The sequence below is a fragment of the Bison bison genome, unplaced genomic scaffold (genome assembly GCF_000754665.1).
Source record: "Bison bison bison isolate TAMUID 2011002044 unplaced genomic scaffold, Bison_UMD1.0 scf7180017864499, whole genome shotgun sequence".
NCBI lineage: Eukaryota > Metazoa > Chordata > Mammalia > Artiodactyla > Bovidae > Bison > Bison bison.
In genome coordinates this window covers 4,177,049-4,191,178 of record NW_011495058.1, presented here as the reverse complement: position 1 = coordinate 4,191,178, position 14,130 = coordinate 4,177,049, and the positions used below count along the sequence as shown (strand labels likewise).

Here is a 14,130-nt window from a genome sequence, read left to right as displayed (position 1 = left end):
AGGTGATGGGGCAGCTGCGTCCTCTCTGGGGTTTCAGACCCTGCGGTCCAGCAGTATAGACTGGCAGCAGCCCCTGTGGGATGCAGCAGTGGGCCCTGTTCTCTCCTCTTGGGGCAGGGGGGTCTCCTCACCCCATGACACCTTCTGAACTAGTTTCTGGGTGGCAATGGCTCCCAGGCTACTCACAGAGGAGCAAGACCCCTCGGGTTCCTCCTTGAGGGCTCCGCTTACTCCAGGGGCCCTGAGCCTACTGAGAGTCACAGGGGAGGGCCTGTCTTATGGTGAGGGCTGGGGTGGGGGGTGGGAGTCTCATGCTCATCCAGTCCCTGTGTTTCCTAGAGGAGCCTGCAGGGGCCTCTGGTTAATCAACACATCTGCTCAGTCTCCTACCCGTGGCTAAGCAGGGGTGAGGAGAGTACCCTCAGGGGTCCTGCAGGCCTGCTACAGAAGGAGGAGTCTGATGGCCTTGCTTTCCCAATGCGGAAGTCACCTGCTCAGAGTGACGGGGCTGCAAGGAGGAGCCAGACAAGGCTGCCAGGCATGATGACTACTCTGGGACTGCCTCGGCCATCTGGTGCCTCTACCGTCTTCACCTCCACCATCTCCATTGCTCAGGACCTGTGGATCTCAGCACAGAGAAGCTCCTTTGGTGTCAGTCCTCACCGCTGATCTGAGAACGAGGCTGTTATCCTCTTCAGTTTCAGATGGAAAATGTGAGGCTCCCTGAGTGTCTTGTGTTGGGGAGACAATGGAGCTTGGCTGGACCTATGTCTGTGCATCTCCCCCACTCCTCTGCTCTGAGACCCAGATCAGAGCTGCTGATCTGGGCCAACATGTGGGGAGGGGGCCATGCTGGTGGTGTCGAATGGAGGGGCCAACACCAGGACTTGGACCAGATTTGTCATTTCAAGGGGAAGTTTTCAAGCTTGGGGCAAGTTCCTGTAAGAGCTGATTTGACCTGTTGTTCTCAAGGATGTGTGGGTTTAACCGAGGGCATCTGGGACAACAGGGGAGCAAGAGGAGGGCTGGAGGAGACCCCAGATGGGTTCCCAGATCCAAGGAGCGACTCTGGGATTCCATGCTTGGCAATGGAGAGTTGGGTTGCAGGGATGCCACCTCCCAGGGCAGATAGCCCTGGGAGGAGCTAGAGGAGTTTGCCTTTGGATGCCCACTAACCAACTGGGCTGAGTCCTGTGCTGTTTGGGATTCTGAGGTAGAGGAGAGTTGCCAGAGAAGAAGGAGGAGCAGACAGTTAGCGGGGATTTCAGAGACTGGGCTGAGGCTTGGCAGAAAGGACTCGACCGCCCCTGAGGAGTGGCTGGGGGGCAAGGGCGGGCAGAGGGGGGGGGCCAGGCCAAAGAGGAGGCCTGGAGGGTGAGCTGGGGGCCAAGCAGGTGTGAAGTCCTCTCTGTGGGCAGGGTGACTGATTCTTCTAAAAGCAAAGCCTATGAGCCCAGGGAAGGAGCCAGACAGCAGCACAGCCCCTGGGCCTGTCCTGTCCTCTCTGCCCTGAGGCCTGCGGATGGCCACTGGCCTTCCAGACCTCGCCAGCTTGGCCCAGAGGAGCTGGTTGTCTTGTGAGTGGGGGCTTCTGTCCTTTCAGGGATCCAGGCTACATCCTCTCCTCCTCTTAAGGGCAGGCTGCTTGTGGATCAAACAGTGTCATCCTCGGGTAGCCCCCAGGGTCAGTCAGCATCCGTTGTCATGAACACTGACCCTCACCCACCTGCCCAGGGTGTCCTATTACCCAGCCTCCACTGCCCCATGTTCCCTTCTCAAGCTCATCTTTCCACAGGGACAGCCCCTCCTGTCTGCCTGGAAGGTCCCATGCTCACACTCCTGCTCCCAGACCTAGCGGTGTACACAGCACACTCGTGTCCTTCCTCACTAGCCTGGGGTGACCGGCTTTGACTCAGCCAGGACCTCAGGGAAGCCAGAGGAATGTCAGGGTGAGCTCTCAGCCCAGGGCCGCCACGTGGCGGCTCCTTGTCCAACAGGCAGCAGCTTCGAATAGCATTGAGCCACAGCCTCAAGTCCTAGCCCTGGAGTTTCCAAAATGTCTCTTCTTCTGCCGTCCAGAGGCCACAGCAACCACTAATGCCAGTGGATTGGATGGTGGGGGGCAGTCTAGAGTCTCTGATGACCTTTGAATCATCTCTCTAGAGTGGGGAGGACCAGCTGACTCAGGGCAGAGGAGACAGTTCTGCACTGGGGTGGGAGTGTTGGGGGGTGAGGCGGTGGAGGAGGTCAAGGGGAAGAAGCAGCAGGGCGAGGCCACAGCAGGAAGGCCCCTCTGGGCCTCCCCCAGCCCACTTCTCACCACCGGAGTGAAACCCCCTGCCCCAGCAGAGATGTGCTCTGGCAGGGCCATGGCACAGGGCATAGGGAGCAGAAGTCAGGGCCCTACCACTCATGGACTTCCTCTAGTGGGGACAATGGGACGGTCTGTGGGCCTTGGGAGTTTGCCGTGGGACACAGAGGAGCTCCATGGGAGTGGAGTGCGGGGACCTGAGTCTGCAGGATGGGGGAGGGAAGGGCATCCCAGACCGGGAAACAGCTTCATCTGGGGCCCTGCCTCCCAGGATGCTGGGCAAGTTAGTACTGGTCAGCAAGTCACAGCCCCAGGCTGGAATGGGCTTGAGGGTACTGTCTGGTCTGCCCCCCATCTGATGACCTGTCCCCGCCTGCTAGCTGTGTGCTAGTTGCCTGCGGGGTCTGGCCTAGCCTCTCCCGGGGAGTGGTGTTGCCTTCAGTGAGTCTGCAGTCTCCAGGGGACACTGGCAGACACTGGGACTGTGCTGTTGGCTCATCTCCCTTGGTGCAGGGCATCTGAGAAGCGGTGGCTGGCAGGAAGCACTGAGCTGAGGGGTAGCCCCTACATCTGCGCCCCCCACCACCTTCGGCAGAAGGCAAGCAGGAAGGGTGGTCAATTTTAATTAGCTTTAAGTCTCCCTTGAAATAATTCTGGTTCTAATCAGAAAAAGAACAGAAAACTTTGGTCCCTTATTAAGGGGGATGAAGAGTTGACTCATTGGAAAAGACCCTGATGCTGGGAGGATTGGGGGCAGGAGGAGAAGGGGACGACAGAGGATGAGATGGCTGGATGGCATCACCAACTCGATGGACGTGAGTCTGAGTGAACTCCGGGAGTTGGTGATGGACAGGGAGGCCTGGCGTGCTGCGATTCATGGGGTCGCAAAGAGTCGGACACGACTGAGCGACTGAACTGAACGGAACTGAACTGATAATGCAGGAAAGGTCAGTTTGGCTCCTCTATTTTGGATGCCTACACTAGAATTCTCCAGCACCATCTGTCTTCGGGGCAGGCCCAATACCTTCCTCTTACCGCTCAGAGGGCAGAGGTCTTGTCCAGGTGGGGAGCCCACTTGCTCCATTCCTCTGACATGGGAAAGGCCCAGGCTGAGAGTAATTAATCCCTAGGCCTTCCTAGTGCTGCTTTCCTGAGCCCTGAGATGAGGCACGGCTGGTGGGGGGTGGCGGACTATGGTCCTCAAAGGGCAGGGGCTCTTCATCAGTGACAATGTGACTGGGTGTCCGTGGGGCCAGGGTCTGTGCTAGGGGCTGAGGGGGACAGAGGTGACCAAACCAAGGGAGGTCATCTGTGGTTGAAGTACCCTGAGGCCCTTTCTCCTTCCCCTGGGAGCCCATAACACTTCACGAAGTCAGGCCCTGAGGGGTACCCAGTCACTCTCTTGGCCCTCATTTTGTCCCCTGAGGCCTCCAGAGGGCACAGGGTATGGACTGGGGCCTGAGGACTCAGTTCTAGCCATGGGCAGTGGGGTGTGTGCCAGTGTAGGTGTGTGCATGCCCCACCCTCTCTGGTCCAGAGGGGTGCAAAGGTTCTTGGCAGAGGGAAGACCCCAGGAAGGTATCCTAGGGCTTGAGGCCCATAAGTACTTGGGGTTCTACCCAGAAGTCCCCACTTCTCACCCCCTCACAGAGATGCCTCCACTCACACCCAGCTTTCTCCGAGGGGGTTGCCCCCTGCACCCACTTGCTCCCTCCCGGGTCTCCCATGGCACCGAACCCCACAGCTATCTTTCTCCAGACACCTTCCCAGGCTCCTTTGTGGTCTGGGTTGAGGGTGGGTGCACCTGCTGGGTCCACCCCACTCCCCGCCAGGCTCCCACCTGCCCCCAAGCCTGCTCCCCAGCCCAGCTGGACACCAGGTCTTCTAGGACTGCACCCTTAGGGCAGAAGGAAGAGGATATGCGCTGGGGAGGGGATGCGTCCTAGGGGAAGGACCAGTCAGTGAGGGGAGGCACGTCCTAGGGGGTAGGACGAGTCCTTGGCGGGGCTCGTCATAGGGATGGGAGCGTCCTGAGGGGCAGCACGTCCTGGGAGAGCGCGACCTGCTGGAGGGCACCTGTGGCGGGGAGGGAGGCGCATCCCAGAGGGCGGAGAGCACAGCCTAGGGGCAGGCACCTCCTGGGGGCGGGCTCTTTGCGGCCACTCCCCGGCCTGGGCTCCGTCCCCGGGCGCCCCCAGCGGGGACGCATCTGCACCGCGCGCCGCCGCTGGACTGTGCGTCACAGCTGGACCGCGCGCGACAGCTGGCCAGCCATGGGGACAAGAGCGCTGCGGCGCCCCTACTTTTTTCCACTACTGCTGCTGCTGCTGCTCTGCGGTAAGGGGGCGCTGAGTCCGGCGCCGGGGCGCCCCGACCTCCTTGGGGGTCGTGGGATCCTCGCGGCCTTTGGCATCCTGCCTCTGCACCTGGCTGCTCCTCCTCCTCAGCACCGACCTGGGCCAGCCCGGCGCGCCGGGCTCTGGAGGCGCGGTCCCCAGGATGCTCCAGCTGATGGTGACGGGCCGGGCTTGGAAGGAAGGCGAAGGGTCTCCTGCAGGCTGTGCTTCGGCAGCGGGCTCCGCCAGAGCCCGCTCCTCCCTGCTGTGATGTCTCCGGCCTCGCTGTTCTGGGGCTGGGGACTGGCGGGCGTGTCCATCTCCCTCCTCCCTGTGAGGTAGTGTGCTCCACGTCCGGGGCTCCTGCGTGCACAGCCGGCGCAGGGGTGTGGATGAGAGGAAACCAGAAGTGGGAGTGCTAGATCTTCCCTGCTGTGTCTGTCCTCCGAAGACAGTGTTTCAGTGTGAGTGTGTATGCCTGTGTCTGGAGCAACTGGCTGGAGGGGACAGAGGGCGGCTTTCTGAGGTTTCCCCTCCCAGATCCCTTCTCCACCGAGAAAACACGGGGCTCCTGGGAAGACACATTGCTCACAAACTGGGAATGGATTGAATGAAATGCTTGTTTTGAAAAATCCTTCTAAGGAAATCATCCAAGAACCAGTGATAGGGTACCCGTGTTTGGGGAGGGTTTCCGTGGGAGAGCCTTCCTGAGCCTGGCCAGCTCTGAGAAGGGGAAGCCCTGGCCTGGGGGTCCACAGTCCCCTGGGTCCTTTGGGATGCTCCCTTGTTCTCACTGGCCTCAGTTTCCCTGAGTGTAAGATGTAAAATTGGGCTTGTTTGCATTGCCACTGTCAGCTTCGATGACCTGGAATTTGGAAAAAGCTGCTTAGGCCCATTGGCATCTTGAACTCCAGGTTATCTTTCCACTGGTGATGTCTGGGGTGGATAAAGTATGACTTCATTTAATGTTCAGGGGTTAGAGCCGTAGGGTTAGCTGGGTTTTTGTGTTAGAGGAAAGAGTGATTGGTGGCTTCCAGAAGTCAGGAGATCAGGAGCACACTGATACAGGATTTCAGCAAGCTTCAAATGCAAAGCCCTTGGATGAAGTTTTTTTTATTTTAATTTTTTAATTGGAAGATAGTTACTTTAAAATGTGTTGGTTCCTGCCATACAACAACACGAATCCATCATAATTACATGTATATCCCCTCCCTCTCCCCGCTTCCATGCCACCCCTCTAGGTCATCACAGGGCACCAGGCTGGGCTCCCTCTGTTACACAGCAGCTTCCCACTCATTATCTGTTTACACATGGTAGTGTATATGTGTCAGCGCTGCTTTCTCAGTTCGTCCTACCCTCTTCTTCCCCTGCTGTGTACACAAGTCCGTTCTCTGCGTCTGGATGGAGATTTTGGTTCTTGTAATGGGAGAAGACTCTGATTCATTATGATGGAAACTGAGGCTCTCCTTGCCCACCTATAGCCTGGAGGTGAGAAGGACCAAAGGCAGGCCCTGTGGAGAAACCTTCCATGTTAATAGCCTTGGGCTCATGTTGGTGTGGTTCTGGGAGCCACCTCATCTTGTCTCATTGGACCCGGTGTCCCTCGCCCACAGAACCTGGGCTCAGGCTCCCCAGCCAGGGTCAGGGTCCAGGTCAGCTCCTCAGCAGACGCAGTCCAGTGCTGGCCTCATCAGAGTGAGGACCTCAGAAACTGACTCCTGACTGAGTCAAGGAGATGCACAGAGAGACAGACCTGCTCATGTGCTCACACTGCTTTGTCATACATGGGACGGGGGCCATATCAGCCCTGGAGGCAGCTGCATCTTGAAGGAGGGTGCCAGGGCTGCTCTGGATGCTGACACCCTGCCATCGCTGAGCTGTCTCTGGGTGGTACAAAGTGGGTACAGGGAGCTGGGCTAGCAAGGGGGCTGTTCCTAGTGATCATCAGGTTCCGCTGAGGACAGGCTCTGAAGGACCCATCAGGGAAGGTGCTTTGAGAATTACAAACCCTAATTCAGAAGCAGGTGCTGCTGTGCAGGGCCCTGGGGTCGTGAGGTCCAGCAGAAGTCCACTCAGCTGGTGCCTGTTACTGATTGGGGCCGAAACTGCACTCAGGTTTGACTGCTCAATGCTCAAAAATCAGTCTTCAAGACACAAGGGTTAGCTGGGGGAAAATGCTTTATTCAGGAAGCCAGCAACCTAGGAAGATGGCAGACCACCCAGATCAACTCCAACTTGCCAACCAGAGGGCAAGAGCTTTTACAATTTTTTTACAATGATTTTATGTTTTTTTTTTTTTAATGTGGACCATTTTAAAAGTCTTTATTGAATTTGTTGACCAACCTAGATAGCATATTAAAAAGCAGAAACATTACTTTGCCACCAAAGGTCCATCTAGTCAAAGCTATGGTTTTTCCAGTAGTCTTGTATGGATGTGAGAGCTGGACCATAAAGAAAGCTGAGTGCAGAAGAACTGAGACTTTTAAACTGTGGTGTTGGAGAAGACTCTTGAGAGTCCCTTGGACTGCAAGGAGATCAAACCAGTCAATCCTAAAGGAAATCAGTCCTGAATATTCATTGGAAGGACTGATGCTGAAGCTGAAGCTCCAGTACTTTGGCCACATGATGTGAAGAGCTGACTCTTTAGAAAAGACCCTGATGCTGGGAAAGATTGAAGGCAGGAGGAGAAGGGGACAACAGAAGATGAGATGGTTGGATGGCATCACCGACTCTATGGACGTGAGTTTGAGCAAGCTCTGGGAGTTGGTAATGGACAGGGAAGCCTGGCGTGCTGCAGTCCATGGAGTCACAAAGAGTTGGATACAACTGAGTGACTGAACTGAACTGATTGAATTTGTTACAATCTTGCTTCTGTTTTACATTTTGGTTGTTTGGCTTCAAGGCATGTGGGATCTTAGCTCCCTGACCAGGGACCCAACCTGTACCCTCTGCCCTGGAAGGCAAGATCTTAACCACTGGACTGCCAGGGAAGTCCCAGGGCAAGAGCTTTTAAGGGAAAGCTTCAAGGATGTGCAGGTGGGGGCTATGTGCAGAACAGCACTGCTCAAATTGGAGCAGCTTGTATTACGGCTGCAGTTTGATCATCAGGCAGTTAGCTCTTTCTCCGTGGTGGTTTTAGATTCTGTAAGACAACTCAGAAATAGGTATTGGACAGTGTTATCTAAGTTCTTCAGGGAGGAGCTACAGATTCTGAGACTGCTGTAAGGCCTAACTGCTACTTTTGTCACTCCATGTCTACAACTTTTCAGTCATTAATTCTTTTAAAAATATTTATTTCTTTTATTTATTTATTCAGCTGTGCTGGGTCTTAGTTGCAGCATGCAGTCTTTTAGTTGTGGCATGTGAACTTTAGTTGCGACTTGTGGGATCTAGTTCCCCGACAAGGGATGGAACCCAGGTCCCTTGCATTGGGAGCATGGAGTCTTAGCCACTGGACCACCAGGGAAGCCCTACAATGTGTGTTAAATAGGCCACAAACAAGCTCTTTTAAATTAGTGTAAAATTTGAGTTAAATCATATAAATCAGAATGACTTCCACATACCTCAATATGTGAAAATTTCTTCTATCGTTTTCCCCTTTTGATGGCAAGTCTTTCAGTAGAAAGCATTGATGATAAAAATATTTGTCCCTTGATCATGTTTGCTGCTTGCCCTGGGTCTATCCTCTGCCTTGGTGCTAATCCTACTCTTCGCTTATATGAAAAGTAGTTATTTTTTCATATAAACAAAAATTTTTTTCATTTTTTTTTTCATTTATATGAAAAGCCTAGTTATCCATGTTGGAGGAAAACTAATCAGACATAACAAAGGACTACAAAGGTATGTTGACAGTGGGACCTTTTATAGGTTATGTGTGTGTGTTAAGTTGCCTCAGTCATGTCTGACTCTTTGCAACCCTGTGGACTATTGCCTGCCAGGCTCTCTGTCCATGGGATTCTCCAGACGAGAATACTAGAGTGGGTTGCTGTGCTCTACTCCAGGGGATCTTCCCACCCAGGGATTGAACCCATGTCTTTTATGTCTTCTTCATTGACAGACTGTCCTTTGACATGAGTGCCACTTGGGAAGCCCTTTATAGGTTACACATCTTATCAGCTATATCCAGTTGTCACACAAATGTTGTACAGGCACTAACTTAAAGCAAGCAGTGATACATGTCATGAGTAGTTATACTCTGACAACTTCACTAGGTCAATTTTTCATTTAATGCTCTCCATAAAGTTTAATAAACCAAATAATCTTGATTAGTTTAATATTTCTTTCAGAGATGCTTCAGGGGCCATTTGGAGAACTCAGTTAGCTAGAGAAGGAAACCTAAAATCTCTTATCAAAAACAGCTCAATATTCCAGGAAACATTGCTCTTTTAACAGAGTGAGAAAACCAAACTCCAGTCTTATATTAGTTTACTTTTGATAATAAAATTCATCTATTTTATTAACTTCAATCTAATCTTATTCAATCCTGACCATGCATAAAACTTTTCTTAAGATTCCTTTTACATAAACCTCCACGATTTCTGTATTCACGTAAGTTTGTCCCTTATCCTTTCCCCATCTAGAAACGATGAGCTCTAGGGCAAAATTGTTTTTCTTTTTTCTTTAACACAACTATCTCCATTCTTTTTTTTTTAAATTATTTATTTAGCTGTGCCAGGTCTTAGTTGCGACACAGGATCTTTGATCTTTGTCAGGCATGCAAACTCTTAGTTGTGGCATGCGGTATCTTTGTTCCAGCCTGCATATGCTTAGTTGCAGCATATGGGATCTAGTTTCTTGACCAGGGTTTGAACCTTGGCCCCCTGCATTGGGAGTGCGGAGTCTTAGCCACTGGCTACCTAACTTTAGTGTTCTTGCCTGAAGAATTCCATGGACAGAGGAGCCTGGAAGGCTACAGTCTATGGGGTTGCACAGAATCGGACACAACTGACTTATTTTTGGCAGTTTTAATTACATATTTATTATAATTTTCATCCTTAAAAATCCTAATCTCTAGCAAAAACCAAAAGGCAAGTAATTGAACTGTTTGTTATACTAACATTTTCTAATTGACAAACTTATAAACATGTTCTATAACCTCTAAAAACATACATTTTTATAGCTTAATTTCTCTCTTTAAAGTGATACAAACATTTTTAGTTTTTTCTCTCCTAAGAAGACAAAAGATTGCTAGACTTGTATAACAATCAATGTTCCAGTATTTTATCTTAAAAAAAGACCTAGACCTTCAATGGATTTTTATCATTTAACTTAATTTAGCAAAACTTTTAAGTTTCAAGTTACTGAGAATCTAAAAAAATTAAAACATATAATCATTTCTAAAGAGTTCATCTAAAAACTTCTATACCATTTTTCTGTATTTTACTACTTATGACAATATCATCATGGCAAATCAGTTTTTTGTTGATAATTTTTTCAATAGATATAACATGAATTTACTGACTTCAGTAAACCTTTGTACAAGAGAAGTATCATACGTAGTACTGATGACTCTGAAGACATATCTGTATTAATTAACAAATCTTAATACTGGATATTAATTTAATACTTAATATTCTGCAGAGCACATGAACCTGAAATTCATTTTGGTTTAGTTCAGTTCAGTTCAGTCGCTCAGTCGTGTCTGACTCTTTGCGACCCCATGAATCGCAGCACACCAGGCCTCCCTGTTCATCACCAACTCCCGGAGTTCACTCAGACTCACGTCCATCGAGTCAGTGATGCCATCCAGCCATCTCATCCTCTGTCGTCCCCTTCTCCTCCTGCCCCCAATCCCTGCCAGCATCAGAGTCTTTTCCAATGAGTCAACTCTTCAGATGAGGTGGCCAAAGTACTGGAGTTTCAGCTTTAGCATCATTCCTTCCAAAGAAATCCCAAGGCTGATCTCCTTCAGAATGGACTGGTTGGATCTCCTTGCATTTTGGTTAGTTTTTTGTTGTATTTAGAAATGTTTGATTTGTAAGTGCTCACTTTTCTTTAAGACAGTTAAATAGAGATCATAGATTAATTTTGGTAATTTATAGATTAATTTTGGTAATATTATCCAAAGATAAGACACAATTATGATGTGGCTTCCTGGTGGCTCAGACAGTAAGGAGTCTGCCTGAAGTGCAGGAGATCTGGGTTCAATCCCTGGGTTGGGAAGATCCCCTGGAGAAGAGAATGGCAACCCACTCCAGTATTCTTGTCTGGAGAATTTCATGGACAGAGGAGCCTGGCAGGCCATGGCTCACCAGTCCATGGGGTCCTAAACTTACTTGCATTTAAAAAACCTTCCCCTGCCCCCCACCTTTTTTTTTTTTTTCTTTTGGCTTGAAGTTCTACTAATTAACCCAAGGCCTACTGGCTCAGTTTCATGCCTTGCTCTTGATCAAACTGTTGGGTTTGGATATTACTCCTGGGGCGCCTCTCTCTTTGCAGCAGTTGTTCCCCATGATCATAAAACATTTAGTGGCACTTAGTCTCAGCTTTTCCCACTCTAGCAACCTAGAAAGGGCTGTTGTGACTGCCAGTTGGGCTTTCCTGGTGACTTAGCAGTAAAGAATCCGCCTGCAATGCAGGAGCTACAGGACACATGAGTTCGATCTCTGGGTTGGGAAGATCCCCTTGGAGGAGGGCATGGCAACCCACTCCAGTATCTTGCCTGAGAAATCCCATGGACAGAGGAGACTGGAGGGCTGCAGTCCATGGGATCCCAGAGAGTCAGACACGACTGAAGCGACTAAGCACGCACGCATGCATGTGACTGTCAGTTGGATTCAGTCAGTTGAGGCCCCGTAACCCTGTGTGGGGACCTAGGAGTGTGGAGTGAAGGATTGCATGTATGGGAAGCTCCTGCCAGTGCCTGGCACACATTCTGTGAACACTTGAGTTTGCTAGCATCTGTGGCTCCCAGGGGCTCACTTACAGCACCACCAGACAGAGTGCCTGTGCCAGTGTGTCTGTGTATAAACACGGCACTGTCACTGTTTTTGCAACTGGTGGGAGTAATGTCCTGCCGTCGAGCCGTCTCCTGTCGCATTGGATTCTGTGCACTCAAGTGGGCCCAGGTGCAGTGCTGGATATCAGGTACCCCAGTGATTGCAAGGAGGTGCTTGGCTCAGAGGTGCCTTGGAGGTCCTCTGATGTCACTATATGGAAACTGAGGTCCAGGATGGGGAAGAACTCGCCAGACCACAAGGGCTGAGGGCAGAACCTTCCAGACACCACAGTGTCCCAGAGCCATACTGGCCACGCCCCGTCACTGCTGAGCCCACCGAGGCCACGGCCTGCTTGCTGCTTGTTTGCCCTGGAGGAGAATGAGAGCTCCTGTTTTTCATTTCCAAATGACTGGCCATAAAAGCCTTTTCTCTCGGAAATGCATCTGTTTGGCTGTTTATCACTTCCCAGAGTCTGAAAGTCCCCTAGACAAAAGAAACACAGTCCTGCCTGCCTTTTCTTTGTTTCCCTGATGGAACCGCTGAAATGGTTTTCTATTCCAAGTTAATTCCTGAGACCTTTACTAATGCAGCTGGTAGCCTGAGTGGGTGGCAGCCATCTACCTTCTTGGTGTTGTCAGGAATCTGCATCTTTACCTCTCTTTTTTTTGTTGTTGTTTTTCTTTTTAATTTATTGTTTTACTGAAGGATAATTGCTTTATAGAATTTTGTTGTTTTCTCTCAAACATGAATCAGACATAGGTATACATATATCCTCTCCCTTTTGAACCTCCCTCCCATTTCTCTTCCCATCCCACTGCTCCAGGTTGATATGGAGCCCCTGTTTGAGTTTCCTGAGACACACAGCAAATTCCCGTTGGCTATCTATTTTACATATGGTAATGTAAGTTTCCATGTTACTCTTTCTATACATTCACCCTCTCCTCCCCTCTCCCCATGCCCATAAGTCTATTCTCTATGTCTGTTTCTCCACTGCTGCCCTGTAAATAAGTTCTTCAGTACCATTCTTCTAGATTCCGTATATGTGTATTAGAATATGATATTTATCTTTCTCTTTCTGACTCACTTCACTCTGTATAATAGGTTCTAGGTTCATCCACCGCATCAGAACTGACTAAAATGCGTTCCTTTTTATGGCTGAGTAATATTTCGTTGGGTATATGTACCACAACTTCTTTATCCACTCAACTGTTGATGGACATCTAGGTTGCTTCCATGTTCTAGCTATTGTAAAAAGTGCTGCAATGAACAATGGGATACATGTGCCTTTTTCAATTTTGGTTTCCTCAGGGTATATGTCTAGGAGTGGGATTGCTGGGTCATACGGTGATTTTATTCCTAGTTTTTTTAAGGACTCCCCATACTGTCTTCCATAGTGGCTGTATCAATTTACATTCCACCAACAGTGCAAGAGTGTTCCCTTTTCTCCACAGCCTCTCCAGCATTTATTGTTTGTAGACTTTTTGATGAGGGCCATTCTGCCTGGTGTGAGGTGATTGTAGTTTTGATTTGCATTTCTCTAATAATGAGCGATGTTGACCATCTTTTCATGTGTTTGTTAGCCATCTGTATGTCTTCTTTGGAGAAATGTCTGTTTAGGTCTTTTTTCCACTTTTCGATTGGGTTTTTTGTTTTTCTGGCATTGAGTTGTATGAACTGCTTGTATATTTTGGAAATTAATCCTTTGTCAATTGTTTCATTTGCTATTATTTTCTCCCATTCTGAAGGTTGTCTTTTCACCTTGCTTATAGTTTCCTTTGCTGTGCAAAAGCTTTTAAGTTTAATCAGGTCCCACTTGTTTGCTTTTGTTTTTATTTCCATTACTCTAGGAGGTGGGTCATAGAGGATCTTGCTTTGATTTATGTCATCAAGTGCTCTGCCTATGTTTTCCTCTAAGAGTTTTATAGATTCTGCTCTTACATTTAAGTCTTTAATCCATTTTGAGTTTATCTTTGTGTGTGGTGTTAGGAAGTGTTCTAATTTCATTCTTTTACATGTAGCTGTCCAGTTTTCCCAGCACCATTTATTGAAGAGGCTGTCTTTTCCCCATTGTATATTCTTGCCTCCTTTGTCAAAAATAAGGTACCCATAGGTACATGGGTTTATCTCTGGGCTTTCTATCTTGGTCCATTGATCTATATTTCTGTTTTTGTGCCAGTACCATACTGTCTTGATGACTGTAGCTTTGTAGTATAAATTGAAGTCAGGAAGTTTGATTCCTCCAGCTCCATTCTTCTTTCTCAAGACTGCTTTGGCTATTTGGGATCTTTTGTGTTTCCATGTGAATTGTGAAATTTTTGTTATATTTCTGTGAAAAATGCCATTGGTAATTTGATAAGGATTGCATTGAATCTGGTAGATTGCATTTGATAGTATATTCATTTTCACAATATTGATTCTTCCTACCCAAGAACGTGGAATATATCTCCATATGTTTATGTCATCTTTGATTTCTTTGATTAGTGTCATAATTTTCTGTGTACAGTTCTTTTGTCTCCTTAGGTAAGTTTATTCCTAGATATTTAAT

General features: G+C 49.2%; 1 protein-coding gene across 1 annotated transcript in view; it reads left to right on the top strand.

The window, feature by feature from the left end:
• Positions 1-4,497: 4,497 nt before the first annotated feature.
• The window catches only part of RAMP3 (receptor (G protein-coupled) activity modifying protein 3), a 23,122-nt gene continuing 13,489 nt past the window's right edge, over positions 4,498-14,130 (top strand). Inside the window, exon 1 of the mRNA XM_010829023.1 lies at positions 4,498-4,648. Coding sequence (XP_010827325.1) covers positions 4,585-4,648 — 64 coding nt within the window. The 5' untranslated portion in view covers positions 4,498-4,584. The remainder of the gene's footprint in view (positions 4,649-14,130) is intronic.